The sequence below is a fragment of the Pipistrellus kuhlii genome, unplaced genomic scaffold, assembly GCF_014108245.1.
Source record: "Pipistrellus kuhlii isolate mPipKuh1 unplaced genomic scaffold, mPipKuh1.p scaffold_m20_p_10, whole genome shotgun sequence".
In the NCBI taxonomy this organism is placed as follows: Eukaryota; Metazoa; Chordata; class Mammalia; order Chiroptera; family Vespertilionidae; genus Pipistrellus; species Pipistrellus kuhlii.
Genome location: NW_023425405.1, coordinates 16641920 through 16669414, shown reverse-complemented (window position 1 = coordinate 16669414; position 27495 = coordinate 16641920). Strand labels below are relative to the sequence as shown.

At 47.8% G+C, this 27495-nt stretch overlaps 1 protein-coding gene and 1 long non-coding RNA gene across 2 annotated transcripts in view; one reads left to right on the top strand and one right to left on the bottom strand.

Annotated features, from left to right (window-relative positions):
- SLC13A4 (solute carrier family 13 member 4) overlaps positions 1-25011 on the top strand; it is a 37197-nt gene extending 12186 nt beyond the window's left edge. Inside the window, exons 3-16 of the mRNA XM_036427869.2 lie at positions 2826-2962; positions 4590-4762; positions 5154-5208; positions 7542-7581; positions 8234-8308; positions 10463-10647; positions 11840-11959; positions 13068-13169; positions 14850-14951; positions 15726-15823; positions 16034-16158; positions 19851-20012; positions 21167-21304; positions 23885-25011. Coding sequence (XP_036283762.1) covers positions 2826-2962; positions 4590-4762; positions 5154-5208; positions 7542-7581; positions 8234-8308; positions 10463-10647; positions 11840-11959; positions 13068-13169; positions 14850-14951; positions 15726-15823; positions 16034-16158; positions 19851-20012; positions 21167-21304; positions 23885-24022 — 1650 coding nt within the window. The 3' untranslated portion in view covers positions 24023-25011. The remainder of the gene's footprint in view (positions 1-2825; positions 2963-4589; positions 4763-5153; positions 5209-7541; positions 7582-8233; positions 8309-10462; positions 10648-11839; positions 11960-13067; positions 13170-14849; positions 14952-15725; positions 15824-16033; positions 16159-19850; positions 20013-21166; positions 21305-23884) is intronic.
- Positions 5986-21343, bottom strand: LOC118713398. The gene is made up of 3 exons (XR_004986273.2): positions 21214-21343; positions 17392-20150; positions 5986-5996 (listed from the first exon to the last, which is right to left on the bottom strand). It is a non-coding gene; the product is annotated as an uncharacterized LOC118713398 (long non-coding RNA).
- Positions 25012-27495: the final 2484 nt, after the last annotated feature.

Here is a 27495-nt window from a genome sequence, read left to right as displayed (position 1 = left end):
GAGCACCCAACACACTTTAGGAAATGATTAGCGTAATCATTAAGAATCCTAGATAGAACTCCAGTGTTTATTGTAAAAGAAATTCAGTGGGCCAGACAGCTAATAAACACCACCATTGGCCGGGATTTTAATTTATAAAACCGAAAGGCAGTCCTGTGCCTGGGCCTACTCCATGTACAATGGCCTCAGACCCAGCCAGCCATTGTGTGGCCCACTGAGTCACAGGAATCCCGGTGGTCAATGTGGTGGCCATGTGCCATTTAGTCTTCACAACAGCTTTACAAAAGGTAGGAGCTCACATAATCCTCATTTATTTCTAGATTTTTAAAAAAGGAAAATGAAACTCAGAAATGTTGATGTCTTACCCAGAGCCTCACAGACCAGCCTGGCTGACTGCAGAGGCCCCACTCTTTACCGCTTGACCGCATTACTCCCTAATCACGAACTACACCAGAATCATCACCCAAGCAGCCCAAGCACTTCGCATCACTTACTAGGAAGCAGGGAGGGCCCTGGGCAGACCTGAGCCTGCCAAACAAAACCAGAAAGCAGCATAGAGCCAGCATCTTGCTTAAGCTGATCTGGGCCCAGGTATTTAGGGCCAGTGTCAGGACTTCCCTCCTTGGAACACAGAGGAAATTAAACACTGCTTCCACCAGTCACCTCCTAGGCATCCTGGGAAGGGAAAGGAAGGGTGCAGTGAGAAAGGTCCTGGGCCCCCAGCTCAGCAGTTGCCCGCAGGCATCCCTGCCTGCTTCCACCTCCCACTAGGGGGCAGCATGTCCATCCCTGGGCCCAGCCCCGTGGCTTCCCCGCCCTTTGCAGCAGCCACCACCCCAGGAGAGCAGGGAGCCTTCTCCGCCCTCTGGGAGCTCAGGGACAGGGTTAGTGAAGCCTGGGGTTGAGGACAAGAGCGAGTTTAACCAGAAGCAGAGGGCTCTTCCTCCAGAAAATGGTCACAGAGAGGGCAGATGCCGAGTCTCCTACACAAAACTCATCAACCAGACACAAGGACATCATGGGGACAAGCGGGAGAAGGGGGAATGGGAGCCGACTGCCTTTATTTTGACTTTTATGTTATCAAAGTGTCCCATGCTGAGTTTAAAGCTCAAACAATACTGAAACATTCACAATGAAAAACCTTCCTCCACCCTTCCCCACTGCACCTTCCCCAAGCCCCACCTCCCTCTACACTGGGTCAATAACTCTTATTTTTATTTTTCTTAATGTATCTTTATTGTTGGAAGTATTATATGTGTCCCCTTGGGTTAGTAACTTTTAAATTTGCTAACTTCTTCTCCTGGTATGAAGCTCCACATTCCTCTATGTATTCTGATTTTAATTCTTGAGTTAGCCCTATGATATTTTTTAAGATGTACTTTTATTGATTTCAGAGAGAAACGGAGAGGGAGAGAGAGATAGAAACATCAATGATGAGAGAGAATCATTGATAGGCTGCTCCTGCATGCTCCTACTGAAAATTGAGCCTGCAACACAGGCATGTGCCCTTGACCGGAATCAAACCTGGGACCCTTCAGTCCACAGGCCGATGCTCTGTCCACTGAGCCAAACCAGCTAGGGCATGTTATCCCTATGATATTATATAAGGTTAACAACTTAAGCATTTGTAATAGGAAAAAACAAACAAACACCTAAATTAAATATTCAACATAAAGAAAATGGCCAAATAAATGTTATGGTACATTACGCTGCCATTAACATAAAAATTTTCCAATAAATTTAAATCTCATAAGAAAATGAGCAGGGTATGATGTAATAAAAAAAAAAGAGCAGAATATAAAACTGTACATATTGTATAAAGCCAATTATCCATCAATATAGACATTACAAAACTGAAGAACATACCAAAGTACCCTGTTTCCCCGAAAATAAGACAATGTCTTATATTAATTTTTGTTCCCAAAGATGTGGTAGGTCTTATTTTCAGGGGATGTCTTATTTTTCCATGCGCTAGGTCTTATTTTCAGAGGATGTCTTATTTTCAGGGAAGCATGGTATTAACGGAGTTAGGCTTCAGGGTAATTTTATCTTTAAATTTCTATAGTTTTGTTGTTTGATTTTTAATCCTCACCTGGGGATAGTTTTTCCATTGATTTCTAGAGAATGGGAGCGGGGGAGAGAGAGAAAAAAAAACATAGACATGCGAAAGACACATCAATTGGTTGCCTCCCACACACACCCCTAATGGGCCTGGGGAACTTGCAACCAAGGAATCGAACCTGGGACCCCTCGGTCCACAGGCCCACCCTCTAAACCACTGAACCAAACCAACCAGGGCTAAATTTCTATACTTTGAAGTTTTCCATAATGGACATATATTGATTTTCTAACAACAACAAAAAAAAGCCTAAGAAAAAAATGGCAGTTAGGAACAAATCCAGGGTTATTTAACTAATTTTTAAAGATTAAGATAAAATTATAAGCATGATTATTTTTTGAAATCATATTTATAATGTTTTTCTATCTTTAAAAAGGTGAAGAAGAATATTGACCTTATGGGGTTATTGTCAGGTTTAATTAAATAATCTTTGTGAAGTTCTTAAGCTAGAGCCTGCCCAAGGCAGTATGTGTACATGTCTATATAAATTAAAAACAAAAAGTTTTTAAATATATATAACAGTTAGCTACTGTAATAACCCTCCACTCCCTGCTTCTTCTTTGCCTGGTTGAGGATAAGGCTTGTCTGACATGGCTGTGCTGGGGGGGGGAGGGGGGGGGGCGGGAAGGGCAGGCCATGGAGGGGGGGGGACATGGAGGGGAAGTGGACCCTGGGCAGGACGGCGGTGACCTGCTGGCCCCCGCAGGTGGCGGCCGAGTACTTCAAGAACACCACGCTGCTGCTGGTGGGCGTCATCTGCGTGGCAGCGGCCGTGGAGAAGTGGAACCTGCACAAGCGCATTGCTCTGCGCATGGTCATGATGGCCGGGGCCAAGCCGGGCATGTAAGTGGCACTGGGGGCGTCCAGCGGAGTGGGCCACCTGGGCGGCCAGCAAGGCCAGGGGCTCCGCCTCCCCCTCCAACGGCAGGGCCTGGACCCATGGAAGGGGGACTTGAGTGTGTGACTCTGGGGTCACTGTCACCGTCTAAACAATGTATCTGAGCAACCCCTTCTGCGAGGACGGTGGGTTACAAAACGGGAAGGGCTCATGGGGTGAAACAGGACAGACTAACCTAAACTGGCTCCCCACCTTTCTCGGGTTCATGAGGAAACAGGCTGGACAGGAAGTGGTGGCTTCTCCTTTGTCATTAAGGAGACGTGACGGTCTCACTGACCAGGCCACACGTGTTGTCCTGTTGCGTTGGACCACGTCTGCCACACAAGGCCTGCCCTCGCAGCCTGCTCTGTTCTCTGTGCTTCCAGAGGCAGGGAGAGATCGCAGCCTTGGGAAACGTGCGGGAAAGTCAGGTTGACAGTCAGGATAACCTCACCCCGGCTCCGCTGCACGGCTCTCTTGCTGCATTTTATGTAAACTGCCCTGACTCCTTTGGGAGTCAAAGGACCCCTTTAGGGTCTAAACAAATAATTTGGTATTCGTTTCAGTGTTAGGCATTAGATTTTGCCTAAAAGGATGTTCCTGTCTCCCACTTAACTGCAGCTTCATTCAGCATAACTCGCCTCCTCCCACCATCGAGGGACTCTGAGGCCCTTTAAGACCTCTGTGTACTGTCTTCAGGAATTTGTACCCCATCGAGTTCCCACTTGTCTCTATTTACCTCAGTCCCAGCAAGGTGCCACCCCCTGTGGTGCTCTGCGCTGGCATATCCAGGGCAGGCCAACAACACACCATCAGGACCTTGGCCCACCCAGCATGAGTCCAGTGATGCAGGTGCGATCCCGAGTGTGGTCAGTGGTTCCATCTAGAGTAATAAACACGGTCACCTTTATGCTGGCTTGTCTTATGGAAATGAGAACCATGTCTGCACAAACACAACTGCGTGTTTTCAAAGCCAACGGGAGATAACCGGAGAGCTATCTTTGTGTTTTCCTCCAAGTGCTGGCCCTGTCAGACACCAGCTGGGAGGTGCTTCCAGTGACATGGGCTCGTCTGTGACTGCAGCAGGCTGACAGTGGGACAGGATGGCGGGGCTGTAAGCTTTATGTGTTGGTCACTAACCGTGGTGACTTGGCTGCAAAGCAAGGCCTGTCATGGTGCTCATAGCACTGCTGGCTGCAAGGGCAAAAACAGAATTCCTTTCCACACAAAGAACATACTTCATCCCAAAACTAATACCCACAGAGAGAGGAGCAATTGGTAAGGCCATGCCCTCTGACCCCATGACCCAAGCTATCCTTTGATTAAGTTAGGGCTTTTTTCCGGCTCAAGCTGCCAGCCCGTGGAGTGTGATTCATTCATCATTCAACAAGTATCTATTGTTCACTCTGTGCCAAGCCCTGGGAGTACAAAGCCAATGGAAGGCATAAAAAACCAATTTTTTTGATAAATTCCGGCCATGGTTCTCTAGGCCCACACCCTCGGGTCTGTCGGAGGCCCCCCAGGAGCCCTGGGAGATGGGCGGTTGGGGGTTGCCCTGCAGCTGACGCTCTGCCCGCCCTCCCTGCCTTCCAGGCTGCTGCTCTGCTTCATGAGCTGCACCACTCTGCTCTCCATGTGGCTCTCCAACACGTCCACCACTGCCATGGTGATGCCCATCGTGGAGGCCGTCCTGCAGGAGCTGGTCAATGCCGAGGAGGACCAGCTCATGGCCAGCAACGCCGACACCGAGGAGGCCGAGCCCACCAGTACAGTTTGCTGGAGCCCCTCTGCCCTTTGCCCCTCTGCCCTCCTCCTGAGATGCCAGCCCGGTGCCCTCATCTGCTGCTTCCCCCTCCCTCCCTCCATCCCATACCAGTCCTCACAGCTTGAAGCTTCCCTGAGACCCTCCCCCAACTGCCAAGTCTTTATTTCTCCCCCACTGACAGCAGCCACCACTGTTCCTTCCTCCCAACACTCAAGGGTCAGGACAAGCCACAGGTCCCACCACACCTTCAGGGGGGTGGGGGCTCAATGCACCAGGCTCCAGCAGAAGCCCTTATGCCCTATTTCCTCGCTCAGCCCTGAGCCCCTGAGCCCTTCCTGCAGAGGCAGGGCCAGCCTCCCCATCTCATTCCCTGGTTTCCTTTGCTGCTGTAGGTCTTGGTGTAAACAATAGCCAGCCTTCTCTGGAGCTCATCTTTGTCAATGAAGAGTGAGTATGACTGCCCGCCTCCCAGGCAGAGCCTCTCCTTGGCCATTTTAAGGCCAGGAAAGTGGGGACCCGAGCCCGTACACAGCTCTTTCAGGTGCACAGGCCACGCTCACACCTTGCCAGGCCACCACCTGCCCTTGCCCTGATTTCCTCTCCACACCTGGGAGCACCTTGCCAAGATCTTGAAGGCAACTTCCTTAGCACAGGGTATGGCAGTGGTCGGGGAGAGATAAAAAGACAACACTAAATCTGAGGGGGTATATTGATGGTCTATATTTCTACCATGTTGAATTTCTCTACATTGACGTCCCTCTTAGGAGAATAATATGTTTAATCTATCAATGAGAAAATATTCACACAATAGATGTCACTGGACATTAGAGAATCACAAAAATTTATAGATATGGTGTCACTGCATTGGGTCTTGTTAGATATGGCAGAGAAAAACTAGGTGGAAGGTAGGGGAATAGAGGACAGTGGTGAGAGCCACAGAATGATTAAAAAAAAAAAAAAGGAACTAGAAAAAGCAGAAATAGTCTCAAACACTCATGGGAGTTCCATCTATCTATCAACAGCTGATTTCTTCTGGTGATTTGATGTCAAACTGTGGCCCTCAAGGTGTTCCGTGATGAATATCACACTAAAAGCTGGATTTGCACTAGAGCTCAGGCTTGCATTGTTCTTTTCATAAAAAATGGAGAACTCACATGAGTGAAACCAGCGTATGGAATGGGGTAGACTCCCAACATCGCACATTGGGTTCTCCCCACCCCGAGCCTTGGCCATATCTCAGGCAAAGCCCAGAGCTCCTCCGGTTCCCATCAGATATGAGATGACCTGGGTTTCCAGATGTTCAGCAGTCTAGCCCAGACTCATCTGAAAACTTCCCCCCATCATCCACCGCCTCTCCCCATCTCCTCTCAAGCTCACACCATCCCCTTCAGCCAGATCTGCAGAATCAGGGGTAAAAGCAAGTGAGGAAGGGAGTTAACTCTCTCTCCTCCCCAATTCACTCTGCTCTCTGGCTTCTCCAGGGAGCAGGAAAGAAAAGGGGCAAGCAGGTCTGGGCTGGAGGTGTCATAGGGGTGTCCCCTGGCCTGACAGCGGTGAGGTGCTCCCAGACAACCACTCATGCCCCCTTGGGTCTGAGTTCTGGTGGCTCACTCCCCACAGCCCTTTGTTCTGGGGTGGCCTCTGCCTTTTCTGGATGGTTCCAGCCCAGCTACCTTCTGTGTGTGCCCACCCCTGCCAAGACTGGTGAGCACTGAAAGCACAGGCTGGGGTCCTTCTTTTCACTCTGGCTCTGAGGCAGCACCCACTGACCTCTTGCCTTTGTTCTTTTCTAGACAAAAATTGCCCCCAAACTCCAAAGCAGAAGCTCGAGTTGTCCCTAGAACTCTGGTGTGAGGATGCTTCTCTCAGAACTCTAGTCTGAGGGCCCCTTGCCTGCCCTCACCCAATCTGGGAAGGAAGGAGAGGAAACCACACTCCTGGCAGGCTAACGACTCTCTCCAAAGAACACTTCCCTCTGAGCCCTCTCAGCTCCTATCCCTCTCCCAAATAGTCTGGGGATGAGTGATGACCACAGGACCCCGAGCCCTTGAGCACCCCTCATTGTCTTCACAGTGGGAGATATCAAAGCACCCACTGTTCTCAGAACTAAGACAAACCAGAAATATCCATTTAGTGCTCGAGTATGTCAGGAATGCTGACAGTTTGATTCTCACCTTCCTCTCAACTCGAGACAAAGGTTGGCGACCAACAGGTGTATGAGACTCAGCATGTGCAGTTGGCCAGCCACCGCTGAGGAGCAGGTGCCATCAGAAACTCCCCCATCTCCTTGCTCTCGTGTGCCTTTCACCACATGCGGGTGCAGGCCCTCCCTGTTCCCCACACCTCAGATAAGCACCCACAGGCTTCTCTTTCCTGATAGTGTCCTCCAGTCAGGCAGAGACAAGCTCCTGCTTGCAAGCCTCTTACCACCTGCTGCCCTCAGAAAGTTAGAGACCTCTCTCTGCCTAGTTCCCTTCTCTGTGAATACAGGTGGCAATACGAGGACTAACAAAGTCCATACTTGAGTACTCAGCACCAACCAGCACTCCATGTTAGCTATTAGGAATGTCAGTCTCACGTCTAAGAATGGGAACAGCATCTCTGGAAGGTGAGGAAGACTAAGGTGAGATTAGACCTCCCCAAAGAGGTGACGATAAGAGCCGGAGACCTGAGCATGAGTGGGAGTAAACTAGATGAAGGGAGATCTGTGTGTGGGAAGAGTTCCCATCGCATGAAGGCTGGTCCATGCTGATCTCCCCACTGCCTTTGCTTTGTTCCAGCTCCTCACCTACAGACTTCACTTCTCTGAAGCAAAACAAGGTATGGCCTTGGGTTTCCTCTGTGCTTGATGATACCTGAAAGTCCCCCGAGATAACTCAGGGTCAGAGATGCCGGACAGCTCGTCCTAGAGCCCCACGGCCTCCCAGAATGAGAACAGAGGGGTGCCCCCCAGCGTGGCTCCGAGCCCCAGCCCTGAGCGCTGGGCATGGACACATACAGCACAGGTTAGCCTTGTTTCACGGGAACCCAATCATCAGCCACCCAGGTTTTCAAGAGCCAAAGATTCATCTTTTGGATTTCTTTCAGGGGGATTCCATTTACAGCTCAGCCTCCTTCCCTCCCCCAGACCTGATTTTACATCTCATCTCACATCAGTTCCAACCGATGGACCTTGATCCATGCAAACTGTGGGCTTTGTTGTGGTACAGTGTTTTTCATTGTAACATGAGGATTCTTCATTAGCTTATGAAGTTCCAGAAAGCCACGCCCTCCTGTAAGGACAGAGCTATATTCTGCCCAGTTGCAAAATCCTCTTCAAATGGGGTGCTTGACACCAGGCTGGACGGAACCTGGGGGAGAGGCAGGCACATTGGGTGGCGTTCACTGCGTGCTCTCCCTGGGATGCTAAACAGCACTTCTCGAGGCCCACCACAGGCTCCTCCTGACAGTGTCATGGTCTCTGTCCCGACAGAACCTGAACGGTGCGCCCACAATCACCAACCCTGTGAAAACACCAAACCACCAAGACAAGCAGCACCCATCCCAGGTAATTAAGTTGTACCTCCTGACTCTGTTTACCTTATGAAATGCTTTGAGCTCCCCAAGGGGCATTGGTTGCGAGGGCGTCAAGCTAGCGAGATGTCCCCAGACCATCTTTCTCCACATCCCTGTCTGGCCTGCGTGTGCCATGGAGATAAAACATCTAACTCACTGCTGACTGGGCAAGACACTGTAGTGTCAGAGCCCCAGCTTCTCTAAGTATAAAAGCTGAGGCCTGATCCAGATCAGAAGGTGTCCAAACTATTCCATAAAGGTGTTTCAGGGACACTGCAAATATTTGAACATCTGAGATTCTAAGGCAACTGTTTTTCTGTGAGAATAGGATTTTTCTGATACTATACCACTAAACCAAATACACAAGTAAAAGAGATGTTGAAGCTTTATAAAATCACAACTGCCACTTCTAACCTTTGATTCAAATGTGTTTATCAACATGATCACATGATCACAATTATCATCTATCATCATCATAAATAACTGCTGCCATTTATTAAACACTTATTATGCTAAGCATCTTCTCCGTTGTCTTGGCTCAATGAGGTATGAATTTTGAACCTCCCCATTTCAAATGAAGCAGAGAGATGAAATCATGTACCCACGTCCAAGACTCCCTGACCACATGTGTATACACTCGGTCACAAAATAGATGTATGCCAATTAAATGCCACATTTACATTTTATATATTGAAGGTCCATCTAAAATTTCATTAGAAGAAAGGATTGTGGCAAACCACTGGACTTGAGAATCTCTGAGGTCTCTTCCAGCTCTGATAATCAATGAATCTTTCAGGAAGGTCTGGAAAAATCCAGAAGTACCTAGGCCCTCTTGGGAAGATAGGGAAGCAGTTAAGGGCTTTGAGAAATGTGGCAACATGGCCTTGAGCTGGCCTGACATTTGCATATGGCTGTTCCTAATCTCATAAAGACTCATGAGGGACGGCCAGGCTGGAGGGAGATGGGGTCATTGCTTCTATACTTCACACTTGAGGCCAAAGGTCAGCAACCTGTGACCCTGAACAGCCATCATCTGGATCAAGCAGGGCCTGAGAGAACCATGGCAAGACTGAGGCTCATATGCAAGGAGGACGGGGACATTAGGGAGTAAACACCAGTAGGCACGAAGGAGAAATGAGTGAGGAAGGAAAGGAGGAGTCACACACTTTATTTATTTATTTTTAAAATATATTTTATTGCTTTATTACAGAGAGGAAGAGAGGGATAGTTAGAAACATCGATGAGAGAGAAACATCAACCAGCTGCCTCTTGCACACCCCCTACTGGGGATATGCCTGCAACCAAGGTACATGCTCTTGACCGGAATCGAACCCGGGACTTTTCAGTTCGGCCGATGCTCTAGCCACTGAGCCAAACTGGTTTCGGTGAGTTACACACTTTAACCCTCTGGCCAATGAAAGCTGTATTCCTTCTGTAATCCAAGGTTTTTTTTTTTTTTTTTTTTTTTAATGTATTTTATTGATTTTTTTTTTTTTTTTACAGAGAGTAAAGGAGAGGGATAGAGAGCTAGAAACATCAATGGGAAAGAAACATCAACCAGCTGCCTTCTGCAGACCCCCTACTGGGGATGTGCACGCAACCACAATACATGCCCTAGACCAGAATCGAACCTAGGACCCTTCAGTCCGCAGGCCGACGCTCTATCCACTGAGCCAAACCAGTCAGGGCTCAAGGCTTATTTTTTAGTCCTCTCCCAACCAGGGATGTCATTCTAACTCCACACAGATCAATCTTCTTCTATTTGCTATTCAGACACTAAGTGGAGAGCTACCAGTTTTATTGGAGTTTAAGTAACAGGACATATTAATAATAACATTAACAACAACAAAATAATAATAGCTTATCATCCATTAAGTGCCAGGGAATGTTCTAAGTGCTTTATATATATTACTTCATCTATTCTTCCCAACGATCTTGCAGAGAAAATAGAATTTTCCCCATTTTATAGAAGAAAGTGCAATTCTGAGGGGCCGCTGGGTTGGAAATGGTAGAACTGACATTGGGATTTGTCGCTCTGACTCCCAAGTTCAAGCCCTACCCACTGTGCCACGGTGCCCCGTTTCTCATGCTTTATGTGCCAGACAGCCCGAGCTGGGTTGGAGACTCACTGGTTTTCCCTTGGTAGGAAAAGCCTCTAGTCCCAACGTCCGGCCCCAGGAACCAGGAACTGAAGAGAAAGTACAAGTCCCACCACGACCAAATGATCTGCAAGTGCCTGTCTCTGAGCATATCCTACGCTGCGACCATCGGGGGCCTGACCACCATCATCGGCACCTCCACCAGCCTCATTTTCTTGGAGCACTTCAACAAGTAAGTCGTTCACTTCGCCAACCAATTTCTACTAACCGCCCACGTGTCGGGAATGTGACGAGGTGCTAAGGAGATAGCAGAAAATGGGCTAGAACAGGGTCTGTAGCAGGAGGGAAAGAGATGACCAAGTCATGACAGCTGAATGTGACTGGAGAAGGGCAGGGTTCTGCTGGGAGAGCCCCGCTGGGGGAGGCATCCAGTCCCAGTGCCTCCCCGAGGAGGGGACGAGAAAAAGCAGGGACCGAAGCATGAGCTGGAGGGAACCAGATGAAGGGAGATTTTCCAGCCAAAGCAAACAGTGTGTAGGAGGGCTCAGAGCAAGAGAGCAAGCACATAAAAGAAAACGAAAGAGGGCAAAGGAGGCCAGGAAGGTGGACAGACGGACCACAAAGGACCTCCCTCTAAGGAGCTTGACTTCATTCAAAAGGCCAGGAGAACCTTGAAGAATTTTAGACTTGGAGTGAGGTGATGAGGTTTATAGTTGGAAAGCTCATTTTGGATTTTTTTTTGTTTAAAAAGGAGAGTGGGTTGGAAATGAGAAAGGCAGCAGGAAGTCAATGCGGAACGTGGCTGCTGATGCCCGGGAGAAAGCTGCTGGTGGCCTGGTTGACAGTGAGGTGGGGAGGTATTCAGAGGCAGACCTGACAGGCCTTGGTAGGATTAGAAAGAGCCTGAGAGGGGAAGGCCAGGTCTAATTGTCAGGCTCGTGGCTTCAGCAGCTGGGGGAACAGAGTTGCCCTTGACCTAAGTGAGGAAATGTTGATGTAGAAAAGGAGATGTCCGGCTAGGAGACCCAGCTCTAAATCTCGGGAGAAATTTTGAGGCTAACAGCATAGATTTGGTTTGATGTTGGCACAGACTTGCTGTGGCCTGCGCCACTGTCTCCGTGGTGTGCAGCCCATGCCGTCCCAGGGCCGCCCATCCCAGAGGGCCCCATGCTGGGCTCCATGCTGCTGGCACCACCTGGAAATCCTTAATAGTAACTGAATGAGGGGCTCCACGCTTGCAGTTGTACCAAGCCCCACAAATTACATAGTAGTCTGTCCTGGTGGTGCACACGTGGAAATTGAGTTCCACCTCTACAGTAGTTCTGCTGTCTAGCTTCTTAAGGAGCACTTAGCTCATTACCCCTCCGAGATGCCACAAGGAAATCCACGGTTTCTAACCGCTGACCTTGTTCTTTACCCTCTAGCCAGTATCCAGCCGCAGAGGTGGTCAACTTTGGCACCTGGTTCCTCTTCAGCTTCCCCATCTCCCTCATCATGCTGGTGGTCAGCTGGTTCTGGATGCACTGGCTCTTCCTGGGCTGCAAGTGAGTCCCAGGGCCCCTACCAGCGAGGCAGCCCCCCCCCCCCCCCGCCCCGTTCACCCAAGGTCACAGCACAGCCCTGAGGGCACGAGCAAGAGGGAGCTGCTGAGGAGCCACAGAGAATGCCCCCGGAGAACACAGGGGACTGGACGGCCAGCCGGGCATCGTCTGTCCTGGATGCTCCAACATACTTGAGCCCCGCACTTCACTCTGAGCTCTACAACAGGATGTTCTTAATTACAACTAACTGGTTAGGGGGACTGTCATTTTAAAGGAAGTCTGAAATGAAGAATGTTTCATGTCATTTCTTTGCTCTCAAAGCATACAGAGTAATTTCAACTAACTTCTAAACAGGATAACTAGAAGTTGCCTTAGGCTTAATTTTGTAGACACAAGTGATTTATATGTAGTAGTTGTATGGAATTTGCTCATTTCCCTCCAAATATCAAGTTGGGCATTTCTCTTGCAATGCTATTGCTAACATTAATCCACTCAGCAAGTCTTTTCTTCACAACCAGTAGTCAACTTCAAATACCCGCTTCACGCACATAAAGGGGAGATGTATGGAGTTTTGCTATTAGCCCGTGGAATCCAATGCTCCCATTTGTCAGAGAATGCTCTCTGAGCTGACGTACTTATTACTCAGAGACTGCTGTCAAATCAGTGATAACTGTATACTTCCATACCTCCAGCATTGCAAATAAAAAACCAACACTCACTTTCACCCAGACAAGTCTTGTCTCTAGACAGATACACCCACACACACATATCTGTGTGTAACACAAGTATATAAACATCTACACACAAATGCTCCATCACATTCTTAATTATGCAAAAAACAAGTCTGTAGAAGCAACTGCATAAGCCTGTAAGATGTAACTTCAAGTTGATTACATACTAGATGCATGACTTAAACGATGGGAAGAAGGCTAGGGAGAGCTGTGTAACTTGGCAAATGAAAGTCGTATGACAGGTGGGCTGGAGGGGCAGAGCATGTGAGTGGAGAGAAGAGTGAGCAGAGCAAGCCAGTCTTTCAGTATTTGCTGAACACTTGATCTCCTGTGGGCAGAAGTGTGTTGCCTTTATTCTTTTGCTCATTCTCCCTTCTCAGTTTTAAAGAGACCTGCTCTCTGAGCAAGAAGAGTAAGACCAAAAGGGAAGAGCTGTCAGAGAAGAGGATCCGAGAGGAATATGAAAAGCTGGGAGCCATTAGGTAAGAATGGGCCTCTCCTCCGGGAGAGAAAGCATAGCTGGGGAGGCCAGCACAGAAGCAGCCTTGCTTCCGACATTCCTTTGAAGTGGGGGAGGTCCCCTCAACCATAAACCCAGGCATTTAGAGATGCTGCTTACTGCCAGAGTCTAGCTGGCTCAGATTCCAGGTGGCTGCCCTTCCCTTCACTATATCCCCAGTCTGATGTAAGGCCATGGTAAGGGGGTGGAGTGTCATGGGGCACCCGGAGGACAAAGAACAAGGCAAGACAGCACAGCCACCTCTTGGCTGAAATCTCTAAAGTCAGGACTCCCTGCATTGCCCAGACCACCGGGTCAGTGGGACTCCTGGGGAGCTGGGACTTGGTCCTGTACTTACAAAGCATCGGGCAGCATCAAATACAGACTCCAAGACAGAGTCCGAGAAATCACTCACCAACCCTCTGCCATTTATTTCCTTTGTCTTACATTTTAGCTATTTTAGAGCCATTTCTATTACCTGTCCTACAGTGACCTTTTATCGCAATTGGCATTTATAACTTTGGGTAAAAGGATTAAGGTTTAAGCTGTATTTTTGTTGTAGTTGTTGTTGTTAATCCTCACCCCAGGGCTTGGGATCAAACCTGCAACCCAAGTATGTGCCCTTGACTGGAAATCGAACCCGTGATCCTTTGGTCTGTGGGCCAACACTCTTACCACTGAGCCACCAGCCAGGGCAAAGCTGTATTTAAAAAAACTTTATTTCTAAAAGGAATACATGCCCCTGGCCAGTGTGGCTCAATGGATTGAGCATCATCCTGTGCACCAAGAATTGCTGGGTCTGATTCCTGGTTAGGGCATATGCCTGAGTTGCGGACTAAATCACCAGTAGGGGGGTGTAAAGGAGGCAGCTAATCCATGTTTCTCTATCCTCCATGTTTCTATCTTCTCTCCCTCTCCTTTCCTCTCTCTAAAAAAATCAATGATAAAAAAATACTTTTAAAAAAATATTCCATTAAAACAATAAACAATAATAAAGGAAAACATTTCATTGTAGAACACTTTAAAAATACAGGGAAATATAAAGAGAAAGTTAACACTGACTTGTATTCCCAGCATCCCAATGTTAACTGTTAACATGATGGACTGTTACTTCCTTGCTTTCTTTGTGCAAAATCCTATGTATTCTTGGTAAAATTCAGTCCTTACTGAAGTTTTATATTTAGCATTAGATGGTCATTAATGTCGCCCGGACACTCATTCTGCTGTGGAAACTTCTTTATTAGATGCATCTCATTTTAACAGTATTCAAGGTCATGGAATATCACTGGTTGTTTCCTTTTTTAAATGTTTTCAAATAGGTAATGTTTCAATGTGCATTTCTGGTTATTTTCTTAGCTAAAAAGAATGACCGAATTTAAAGCTCCTGAGATATACGGTCATTTTTGGCTCAAAAAAGTTGTGGCAATTCCTGCTCTGACCAACAGTCTGCAGGCTTAGTTACCTTAGAAATGTGTGATGTGGTAAACACGGCTAACATTTCCTGGGCTCATCTCAGCCCCCTTCCGGCTCCGCCCCGGAGTGCAGGGCTGAGCAGTACCTGTGCTCCGTGCTTGCCGTGTGGAGCTCTGAACACAGGCGCATCGCAAAGCAAGTGGCAGGGCTCGCAGGAACATGGTCACCCACGTCACGTTCCGTTTCACAGCTACCCTGAAATGGTGACTGGATTTTTCTTCATCCTGATGACCGTGCTGTGGTTCACCCGGGAGCCTGGCTTTGTTCCTGGCTGGGATTCTTTCTTTGAAAAGTACGTGATACGGTCCCCTCCTTAAGAACGACCCCTCACACAAGCTCTTCGGGCAGTTTCCACTGCCCCTCCCCCGACTCTCAGGGGCAGACACAGGCGTGAAGCCGGCAAGGCCTTTGTCCCAGTGGAAGTCCCTTTCGGGGGAACTGCAGCGGGCTGTGAGGAGGAAGAAGGGATGTGACTGAGTCACTTATCCAGCTGTACGAACTTGGCCTTGTTATGAAAGCTCTTAGAACCTCCACTGTCACTAGGATTTTATGAGAGAGTTAAAGGGGAAAATGGCCAAACAGTAAAGTACTTTAGAGACAATGGCCAGGGAGTGGCTGAGGCCTGTGGAGGGAAAGGCAGACTTAGGCTCCTGTCCCAGCCCTGCATCTTCCCCTGAGGGCCAAGGCCACAGGCCTCAACTCCCCCAACACAGGATCTTACTCGAGAAAAGACACGCATGGGAAGGTGAACCTTACAGGAAAGAGGACCCATCCCCATCTAGTCTCCTTTATCCAAGCAGCTGCGTAACACTTGGGACTCGCCCCAACAGTGGGCGCATAAATTCTCACTAAGTCATCTACCCTCCCCAGGCCTTGCGCCTCCAGACACAAACCACTGCCATTAAATCCACTGCTGCACAGCCAGCACACTGGCAAGAAGGAAGGGTACTGTCCCTGTAGACTGCTACAAAGAGGCTTTGGGTTCAGAGAGGTTGTCCTGAGACCTGGTGCTGCCCGGGGGCGCCCTCCCCTCCACTCCCCTCCGGCTTGCTTGTCTCTTTGCCAGGAAAGGCTACCGCACTGACGCCACGGTCTCCATCTTCCTCGGCTTCCTCCTCTTCCTGATTCCAGCGAAGAAGCCTTGCTTTGGGAAAAAGAAGGATGGTGAGAGTTCCAGGGGAGACTTGGGGCTGGCTCTAATCAAATAACATCCAAGTCAGAATTTTCAGGAGCCTGACCCATGCCCTCTGATTCAGCCCAAATGTAGCAGAGCAGCCTCCCAACCCATCCGATTCCTCAGTTCGGCCCCTTTCTCCACAAATCACACCCTTCCCGCTTCACTGGGCTCTCCCTCCCTGTCCGCCTGCGATTCAGGGGAGGACCGGGAGCCCTCGCTGCGGATGGAGCCCATCATCACGTGGAAGGACTTCCAGAAGACCATGCCCTGGGAGATTGTCATCCTGGTGGGAGGAGGCTATGCGCTGGCTTCTGGCAGCAAGGTAGCTCTTCAGTTCTGTTCTTCTTGGGCTGGATGTCTTTCCAGCTACTTTACCAAGGGAATCAATATGGTTCTGGGTGGGAAGATCCTAAGGAGCCGAGGGAGAGGTGAATGTTCACCCAGTCACTGGGAAGGGACGCAGTACAGCCCGGAACTAATGTCCTGTCCTCGCTGAGCTTCTAAGCTAGTGTTCCTGGAACCAGTGTTACAGATCAACTGGGCCATGGAGTCATGGCACGCGGCATTCACACCTCATTGACAGGCCTGCGCTGTCACAAGCAAAAGGTGTACTGGATCCTGTAGCCATGACCTTCTACAGATTTGACAGGGATGATAGGAGAGGTCTGTAAGGGCCCAGAGATGACCCCAGTGACACCCCTCAGATTGTCCCTCAGTCAGTCCATGTGCATATACTGAGCCCCTTTGGAGAACTGATGCTACAGCTGATGTAGATACCCAACTTCCTGATCAAGAGGACTCGGGATGAGATCTTTTAAAGGGGGATGGTGAGAAAGAAGTAAATTAGGAAGTGTTGGCCCTTCCTAAAATGGAAAACAACCCCAAGAATGAATCAGGCTAAAGGTCACATCTTTTCTCCTTCCAGCCTCTCTGTACACGTTACCAAGCGTCTTCAAACTACGGCCCACGGGCCACATGCGGCCCGCAGAGGAGTCTGATCCGGCCCGCCAGGTTTTTTGGGCAGTGAGCGCAGCCGAGGTGTTACAGTAGGAATTAGTAGTTCATATAGTCCGGCCCTCCAGCTCTCTGAGGGACCGTGATCTGGCCCCCACTTTAAAAAGTTTGAGGACCCCTGAACCCATCCTAAACTTGGCTCACTTATGACGGCCCATTCACTGTGGGCCACTGCTTTCTGCATCGTCAATATGTCACAGTCCTACAATCGGAAGGAACCTTGGAGGACACTGAGCCCCATCTCCCACTCAATGTGATGTTTCCTTCCATGACACCCCTGGTTTGAACACCTCCAGTGACAGGGCAAGTCCTTGAGCAGGGAACAAAGAATATTTATTCTCTACTTTCATCTCAGGTTTTCTGATTGTCTTCTGCTGACAGTTCTGCCTCTGCTCTCTGGAAACCTCTCCTAGGTGATAATTATTAAATTAATATCTGCTAATCCCCTAGATCATTTGTTTTCCAACTAAGACTCCTTAGTCCCCTTAACTATTCCAACAGAAGTACTGACCCCTTACGATGCATGTTCTCTTTTTGGGACTCAAACATGTTCCAGAGGTGGCGAGAATAACTCAATTATATTACCCAAGCCCTATCTCTCACGTCTGACCCAACCACCATCCTGTATTTGTATGGAAGCTTTTACAAGGCTTCACTGGCTCTCCTGTCAATTAAATATAAATGTTGACAGGAGAGCCAGTGAAGTCTCTCCATGTCCCAGAGGCCCACCCACAGCTGGGCGTGGAACACTTGCCTCATTTCCGGGGCAATGACACAAGCACCCACCCCTCCACCCTGCTGCTCCGTGCCCGCTGCCCAGAGGCCCTCCACGTTGATGAGGCAAGTGTTCCACACCAGCCGCGCAGCCCGCTCTCAGCAGCCACCGCCTCCCTCGGGACTGAGGGGACTCCAGCAGGGCTGAAAGGACTGGGTGCCGCCATCTTGTGGCTATGGGCTCTGCCATATTTGTGACAGAGTGACAGTTAATTTGCATATTACCCTTTTATTAGATAGGATTGCAGTAAACTAAAACTCCTCTTTCTTTTAATTATCAGCTACTATTAAGCTTTAAGTCTCCAATCAATGCTGTCAATAGTTCTAATTCCAAATTCAGATGTCATACTTATCTTTACAGAATTTCAATTTTTAGTTTTGGTCACTGAGCCTATCCTGGCAAAATCTTTTTCTTTTTAACCAAAATTATGTGTGTATGACAGTTAGTAGATATTTCTGTAAAACTCTGACTCTACTAGTTTAATATCAATAGTATCATTCAGGCACAATATATGTGATTCTTACTGAGTATGAAATAATTTCAGTCTTGACATTAGTGAGGAAAATACAGTATAAAATATTTTCATACCAAGGATTTAAACAAGACTTCCTTTGTTGTGTGTTTTTTTTTGTTTGTTTGTTTGTTTGTTTTTTCCTAACTGCAGTCTAAATTGTCAATTTATCTCAAATTACAGTGTGAAGTTCTGGAGGAAAATAAATGCCATCAAATTATTTCCCTTTACTTACAAGTGCTATTTGGATAACGTGAAAAGTAAAGCTATTTCTTTATAAAAATGTATGATTTCCACTCAGCTAACTGCTCTCCTCCTATTTTTACCCAGAGAGCAGGGCTTAATGTGTTACAAAAGATAACAATTACAGAGCTCCTGTGGGCCTCAAGGCTCTGTACCAACATGAAACGATTAGTCCCCACATGTTGGATTTGCAATACTCAGTCAGTCGAGGGGAAAAATAAAGGAAAGTGCTCCAAGGTAAAAATAAATAAATGAATAAATAAATAAATAAATAAATAAATAAATAAAGGCTATAACAGAAGGAATTCTGAAGGCTCTAGTCATAAGGTGTCTATGAGCTTGCCACGAGGTGGCCAGGGTGCTGTGAAGATCAAATGAGCTTTCGTTGTACTTGGAGAAGAGGAGGGAAAGTAGCCTGCTGACAATAGAGAGAGGCTGTCTTTAACTGAAATGTGAATAGGACTCACAGCTTGGGGAATCATAAAATGTCTTACCTTGCTTTCTGCCCTACTCCTCATTGCTTTATCGCATTTACAGTCTCCAGGGTAAATAGGAAAAATCAGAGCATGGCAACCACAGAAGGGAGAAGAGGAAGGGAGGGCGGGAGATTGCACATGGCAACCTGCAGTTCTTAGTACAAAAATTAGACAGTGCTCTTCATTCTGGGAGAAAAGGGGGAGAGGCCTCACCATTGCCAAATGAACAGCTTCCATCCCTAAGAATTATTCCAAATGGGAAAATGCATTTCCTGGAGTGGACATGTATTAATGTTGCTAATGGAAAAGGTGCAAGAGTGGCAATATGCTTTCATATCTGTGTCATCAAAAAGCACTGGCAGATCGTAGATCCTGATGTCAGCCTTGATGGGATTTGAACCCACAACAGGTTGCACTGAATGCCTATGCTTTCAGACCAGTGAGGAGAGACTTGTAATCTCTTTTCCTTCATTACTCATGTAAAACGTCTAATGGCTCAGCTCTGCCCACTCACTCCCCCTCAAAATACAGGGAAGGTTACTATCTAAAGATATGCCTAGTTTTTTCCCTTCCTCAGGTGATGAGAGAAATCTTTCAAAAGTAGAAGGATTACACTTGAGGGCGAGTGTCAGAGAGTAATGAGTTTGAAGTTGAGGAGCTGATTGCCCCAAAGATCTTCAACCCCTGCCAAGCCATCTGGCAAAGTCCTAAGGATTATGGCAATCAGGGTGGGTGGCTCTCCATTCCTGTGACAGCAACTACCAGGAAACCCTAAGACTAAATGTTGTACCATCATAAAAAAAAAAAAGGATTTTCTGAGCTACAAAAATGTTCTAATCGTATAAAGGAGGAATGCCGCCAGGTCCGGTCTGCCTGAAAAAACAGGAATTAGGTGACTCCTGTGGTTCCTCCAGCCCCTGCCATCCCTGACCTTCTGGAGCCCAGGAGTTCCACTGGAAATGTTCCTCCTTCTGACTGCATCCCTTGGCCCGCAGAGCTCCGGCCTCTCCACGTGGATTGGGCACCAGATGTTGTCCCTGAGCAGCCTCCCACCGTGGGCTGTCACCCTGCTGGCCTGCATCCTGGTGTCCATTGTCACAGAGTTTGTGAGCAACCCAGCCACCATCACCATCTTCCTGCCCATCCTGTGCAGCCTGGTGAGTGAGCAGAGCTCCCACATGTCTGAAGGCCTGGACCCGAGAGCAGCTTCCACGCTGTCCTCTTGCCTCTGGGCCTTTTCACAGCCTTCATCATGGGTGTTCAGACACTGTTTGAAAAATTGTTTCAAATAGCAACTGTTAAGTAAATAGATAAATTAAAAGCTATAGCGAAAGTTCTAGAAACCCTTTCCCAAAAGAATAGGACTTGTTTAAGGGCAGCCATGAATGGAAATGAGAATGAACAAAAGAACCTTATGAATCTATTATTCCAATTTCCCACAATCATCATCAACCTTTCCTGAGATAGATCTAACTGCAGGTGCAGAGGAGGAACTACAGAAAATGGAGACAAAACACTCCCAGAAGTACACCCAGTCGCAAGGACCAAGACCACAGCTCCACCATCACCTCCACCCAATTTCAGTCTGGAAGGTTCTGAGAATCAGGAGCCAGGCCAGCCTCATTCCACGACCTCAGAACACTTTGTTATTAATAGAACAGGGAGGGGAGCAGCTGTCAGGTCTTAGCCTGGCTAAGCAACCCCAGAGGTAATTCAGCAGACACAATCTGAAATGAGAGTTCCTCCCTGCCCCCAAGGAAACAAAGTCCTCCTGCTCTTCCTAACCCCAAACTCTGCTCATTGTTCAGATGCCTCCCTCCAGCCCTGTCTTCCAGCATCCCATTAGTGTGAGCATGGGAATATACTTAGTTAAAACTTGGCAACACTGAGGGCCAGCCGACAGGTTCAAATCCATACTGAGCAAGCTTACCCAGAAAAAAGGCCCCTTGGTTCTGTACCCTAAGGGTGAGGAATCTCGACTTCGATCAAAGCAGCTTATTCATGAGATGTGTGCTTGAAGAAATAATTTCTCAGCTAAAGAATAAAATTTAAAAACCACTTTCTTGGGCCAGCACCAAGATATAAAACATCCCTCCTGGGAGGAATTCAGAGCCCCATGTTTCCATGGTGAGTGGGTAGCATGAGCACGTTTGGCTTGGTCAGCACTGCATGCCATTGAGAGCAGTGATTTAACCAACCCCAGTACAAGGTGTCCAGCCAAGGTTGGCCAGCACCAAGCTAACGTTGAAAGCACAGGAAATGCAAGTCAAATGTCACTGCTAATGCTTCTGTGAATTCTCTCTTCCTCTAGTCTGAAACGCTGCACATTAATCCACTCTACACCCTGATCCCAGTCACCATGTGCATCTCCTTCGCAGTGATGCTGCCTGTGGGCAACCCCCCCAACGCCATCGTCTTCAGCTACGGCCACTGCCAGATCAAAGACATGGTGAGTCACGGGTGCCTCTTCCCGCCAGGCCCAGCCGCCAGGACGGGAATGACTGGCTCCACAGCCTCTTCTCCTAAGATTTATTATTTTGCAGCAGTTGTCCTTGGACTGTTAACACTTAATCTAGAGTGACAGGAAGAATGGTACTGGTGAAAGGTTTGGGGTTGGTCTATAGTAGGGGTGTCGAACTCAATCAGAGAAGGGGCCAAAATCTAAAATCCAGCCTAAATCGCGGGCCGAATGGTTTACTGAACAGTCATAAACTGTCATTGTGATGGAAACGCAGCGGAGTGCAGTGATGACAGCGCGGTGCGGGCCACATTGCAAGGCCTGGCGGGACGGATTTGGCCCACGGGCCTTGTGTTTGACACATGTGGTCTATAGGCACCAAGAAAAGCTCTACTGTGCTCTCCCTCGCCCTTATCTGGGAGAAAGTGGGGATGTGGACAGAGAGAGCTGGGCCAGACACAGGACATGTCCCAGTTCTAGAAGGCGTGAGCTTGCAGTCTTTGCTTCAGTTTCTTCATTGGACCAGTGGGATAGTCATTCAAACAGCTGGTTTATTCCTAGGAGTGAAGTCTGGGTAACTGCACTGAACTGAAGGTAAAAGATATTTTGAAAACAGGTTCCTTTTGTTGAACACTCCCCCAGACAGGAAACTTCTGAAGCGATGTAACCAAATGAAGCAGCCAGAGCTCATTTCTTAGTTTTCAGCTGGGCTTCAAAGACAGCTGTGAGGGGACATCCTGCTGCTGATTTAGTGTTAGTATATCCACCTTCCACTCCTCAATCTGGACTCACTGCTGTGCTGCTCAGTATTCAGGGCTGATGGGGGCTGGGACAGGATGAAAAAAAATTAATATAGATGACTGGGGCCTGTCTGAAATAGGGTCGTCACCCTTGTTGAGAGCCTCAAAAATCAGAGTCCAAACTCATTCTCGGCAGCCTTTAGGTATCACAGGGAAGAAAGAGAGAGTGAGCTTCAAGCTGGTGACAGATATATGTTCAAACTGCTCACCTGGGTCATCTGTGATACTTCATCCTGGCCACTCCTCTCCCCATCTTACTGCACAACCCTCACTCTCATCCTGAGTGCTGCCCCAACTCTGTACCCCTCACCGAACACCACAGCCTGTTACCCTGGAATCAAATGATCAGAGGCAGTACTTTTCAAAAACACCAGAAGACAAGTGAGCCAGTCTTGGGTTCTATTCTCAGCTGGGGCACTGACTTGAAACTTCAATGTCCTTACTTGCTAAGTGAGAGGTTCAGACTAGATGCTCTATGTGGTCCCCTTCAGCTCTACAGGATCTGAATTTAGCTCCTTTATAACCTGCCCCCCACTCACCTGCTAGGAAGCATGGGCAGTTCCCCACCCCAACAGGCCTAGGGGGCCAGAATGACTAATTCATCCAGGGCTTGCCCCAGAAAGCAGAGAGGGGCACATCTACTCATTTGCTTGGAACAATTTCCTAAGATTCATTTTTCCCTTGCAACCTTCCCAACTCAGTGGGCTTGTTGTGGCTACACCCAGTGTGCTTGGTTACACCCCGGTGGAGTGCCAGCTAGCATTACTGTACACTTTTCCATTCGGCCTGGCTGTGCCATCCATTATGCCTCACATCCCCCTCACCTGGGAGTGTCAAGGCCGTGGCAGAAATGGAAGGGGTCAGAGTCATTGGAGTGATATTCCCTCAGAACAGTGTTTCCCAAACTTTTGACACATGTGCACCCCTTCTATAATTTTTGTAATGCTGAGTACCCCTCGTACTCATGAGAATGTAGAATTAGGTGCAGCTAAGCACGGTGCAGTGCATATCCCCACCAAACTCCAGTGCAACGCGTACCCCCACCAAACTCTTCCCATACCCCTGGGGGTACACCTACCACATTTTGGGAAACACTGCCTCAGAAGAAAGCAAAGCTAGCATGTCATGTCACCTTCCCATGGAAGGACTGAGCAGAGGTAGCTGACCCATTCCCCAGGATAAACCCAAAGTATACAACTTCCATGAACTGTCCCTTGAGGAAAATAAAAAAGGGGAACAGTGGCAAAGGCTCCATGGAACACAGTCCCTCCTACAAGTTCCCCATACTGGTTGGCACTTGAAAGGCTCTGAGAAGTTCTTGCTTTGCAGAGACCTGGGTATTTCTGTTTAACACATTTCCCTATCATGTGTTAGGACCTCTTTTTACTGTAACTCTTAATGTTCAAATCTCTGGTGTCGAGTACACACTTTCAGGCCTCCTCTTTGACAGTGAGAGTTACAAGTAAAGCAGATTCTAACAGGCCTCAGATTCTCCCAGTGGCTCCCCACTCCTATACCACCCCCAGCTCCCCGCCCCCCCCCCCCCCCCCCGCGGGTTTCCTGTCCTTTTACAGTCCTGTGCCACCTACAGGCACTTACAAGGCAACAACAGAGCACCAGGCAGTGTCGGGAACAAAACAGGGTCAAGTGAGTGGGCTGTGATTGATGGTGGCAGGGCAAGGCTTAGGTGGGGGCACAGATGGGGAGCACTCAGGGTTCTGTGCCACTGCCTACTCAGAGTGACCAGGGTGTGCTGGTTTGTGTCCTATAGGTGAAAGCTGGCCTGGGGGTCAATGTCATTGGCCTGGTGATAGTGACGGTGGCGATCAACACATGGGGAATTAGCCTCTTCAACCTGGACACTTTTCCAGCCTGGGCTATGGCCAGTAACATCACTGACCGGACCTAACGCAAGTGAGCACACAGCCCAACCAGAGGCGCCGCAGCACTTAGCAGAATCTGACCAACAAACAGGCCAAGCAAAATGCCAGGAGCACAGCACCCCCACCAGAAGAGTCCGCCATCTTCCACCTCAAGTGCGGTTCAGGACGCCTTGCTTGACCAGGGCCCAAGAAAACCTACCACTTTCTCACTTGTTTGTAGTTAGTCTCTGCAATCAATCTCTGTGGGAGACAGGAAGAGGCGAAAGCCGCCCCAGCTGCCCCTCAGAGGCCAGGCCCCACACACTGACCAGCCTCACAAGTTTGATGTTGTTCTTATTCCCCTTTTAGGAGTTGAAGGAGAAATCCAAATCTCTTGCCCTTGCACAGAACCAGTGGCATCTCTTTCGTAGGAAAATCTCACCTAGAACTTGAGACCTTACATCAGCTTCTTTAAGAGTTTCTGTCCCAAGTTCTCCACAAAAAGGCAATTCTTAGTAAGCCCTCTTTGTGGCAGTCAGAACTCTTATCACTGCTCTGATTCCATTTTAAGCATCTCTCTTCAACGGCTTATCTTTACTTTGGCACCAAATTCCTATAAAGTAACAGTGTTCCCCTTTCCATAAAGGCTGGTGCTGTTCTCTGTGTCAACGGAAAAGGAAGCAGAGAAAGAAGACACACTGCGATTAGCATCTCTCTTCACTCATCTCGAGCCATCAGTACCACTGTGCTGGTTAAGTGTTGGGAAGGAGGAAAATTCTCATTCCTATCTTATTAAGTAGGACAAAACTATAATTACGTCTACAGCACTATTAATGATATCTGACTGGCTTTCTTCTGGATGTAATGAGTAGTTCATTCCTGAGAAGACAGGCCCAGAAAGGCCCAAACCCATTAGTCCCTTTCTACGAGTGGATGAGCCCTTTGAGGGGAGAGATGTCATATGACTCTGAAAATCCCAGCTACTTATACTACCTAGTAAACTGACACTGCTTAATAAATGTTTCCCTTGAGAAAAATCACTTTGAGTCAAGGCCTCCTTCTTCCTCCTGAAAACCAAGCCATTTTCTCCACGACAGATGTCCTTGCTGTCCGATAGGATATAGCTCCCAAACTCTCCATTTCCTGACATTATGTACAATATTTCTAATTTCTACCATAGTTACTTGCTACATGTATTTTATGGGAAAGGCTCCCCTACAGATACTGTTTTCATTGATTTTAAGTTCCTATTATCAGCATGTGCCATTTTTCCGCAACAATAGTTTATCAATGAAGGCACTACCTTGGTTTATCAGGTATCTGTGAATTGTCAAATTTCTTTCATGCCATGCAACACTGTCACACTCTGACCACGGCATATGACTGACCAGGTTTACAAGGAGTATAATTGCTCTGCCCTGTCAATGAGGTTACACCAAATTATTTGGCTACTTTAAAAAGTGACTGACCTAATGAGCCCAAATAAAATACCAGTATAAGGTAACGACAGCTGGTTGGATAGAACCAGCATCTCTGGTTATTTTACTTTAAATGTCGGAAATGTCAGTGTTATCCTACTATCAAGAGTACCATCAAATGCCTGACCCATTACAGAACTGAGACAGTAAGACAAAGTGCAGACCGTGAGAAGACTCTGGGAGTATAAATAACTACAAAGAGAAAGAGAAGTTGACTTAGATTTACTGGCCACTGTTCAAGAACCCGACTCACTCCTACAGGAAAAGCTGTGCAACTCCCCACCGCAGTTGCTGCCAATTGATCTGAGGAGCTCAGGCACTCAATCTAGCCAGTTTAGACAGAGCGTTTATTTCAGTGTGGTCTACTGACTTCTACAGAACAGCACTGTTCTCTCCCCAAACCAAAGGTTCAGGCCAAACAAGATAGCTCATCACAGTGACAGGAAATGTTGAATCTGACTAACAATTCCTTGTCATCTAAAACCACTCCACATTGGACATTAATTAGTAGATCTCCTTAGTTTTGTGTCTCTTGCAAAATGTATTTAATTTGATTATCTTCTATCACAACAATATATCGATGGAAAGTTGTAAATGATCATCTTCTACCAGCTTGACACATGGCGAAACCGAGAAACAAAGGCAGTGAGTAGAGTTGCATCTAATTCTCAAGTCAATCAAATCTGTTTAGTCAAAGTTGCCTTTGAAATTCCTTTAAGTCGCCCATGAACATAATGTTTTACCTTATTAGGGGTGTCGAACTCAATCAGAGAAGGGGCCAAAATCTAAAATCCAGCCTAAATTGCGGGCCGAATGGTTTACTGAACAGTCATAAACTGTCATTGTGATGGAAACGCAGCGGAGTGCAGTGATGACAGCGCGGTGCGGGCCACATTGCAAGGCCTGGCGGGACGGATTTGGCCCGAGGGCCTTGTGTTTGACACATGTGCCTTACATCTATCTACATGGCACAAACACTCATATGCCCATTTTTTAAAACTGATTTGAGAAAGAAAACATTGATCGGTTGCCTCCTGCACATGCCTCAAATGGGGATCGAGCCCACCACCTTTTGGTACACAAGACAACACGCCAACCAACTGAGCTATCCCAGCCAGGGCTCATGTGCCATCTTTTGATAAATAAAATATAGCTAGTTTTCCCTCCAAAATCAGACTAGATTCCTGTCTCTTTAGCTGCATACCAGATAAAGTAGTTGGCTTCATATTTGGGGCCCATGTTTGAAAAAGCGTATCTCAGCACTAGAATCCCAGTACAGCAAGATGTCCAAACCACTAATACACCGAGGGGATGAAGACCACCCACGTTCCCAGGTAGCTCATCCTGGGGCTGCCCTCACCGAACGAATGCTGAGCACAAGTGCCTGCACTATTTACATGGCCCCTCTCTCATCTCAATACCGTGCAACTGTACATGTCAGAATGACACCCACACGGCCCCTTCCCTCAGGCCTCACCAGAGGCAATGAGTAAGCAGGCCCTGGACTCGGGGTTGGCAGTGCCCCACCCCAATGCACTTTCCACAGAACCTGTTTGTTCTCTTGTTCCCATGTGCCTTGCAAAACATGCCATCTATGAAGTCTTCAATGTATGACTACATATGTTGCACCCATCTTTAGAAGAGGTATACACTGAGCATTTGAACATCTAAATGTCACTAACTCCCCTATTAAGACCAGGCAACGTCTCAAAATATTTTCCCTTCGCCGCCCTGTTTCTTTCCACAACGCCCTAGTAGTTAGTAGGGAAAAAAGAACTCATTCATCTGCGTAAGGAATGGAAATGCTATGTGCAAAGTCCAAGACAGGAAGTTTAAGAGAAGCCTAATTTGCTTCAGTACAGTATACAGTGTTCCTTCGGGAGGAGTAACAGAAACAGCATTGAAATGTGGGAGACCTCAGCAGAAAAACAAACCCTGGCAGTGTCTATGGAGGGAGCTGTTTGGTGGAAATGAAAACACCATGCGTGTGTACATATGCTCTATGAACCCGTACATACAGACAACCAGAAAAAAACACTTTA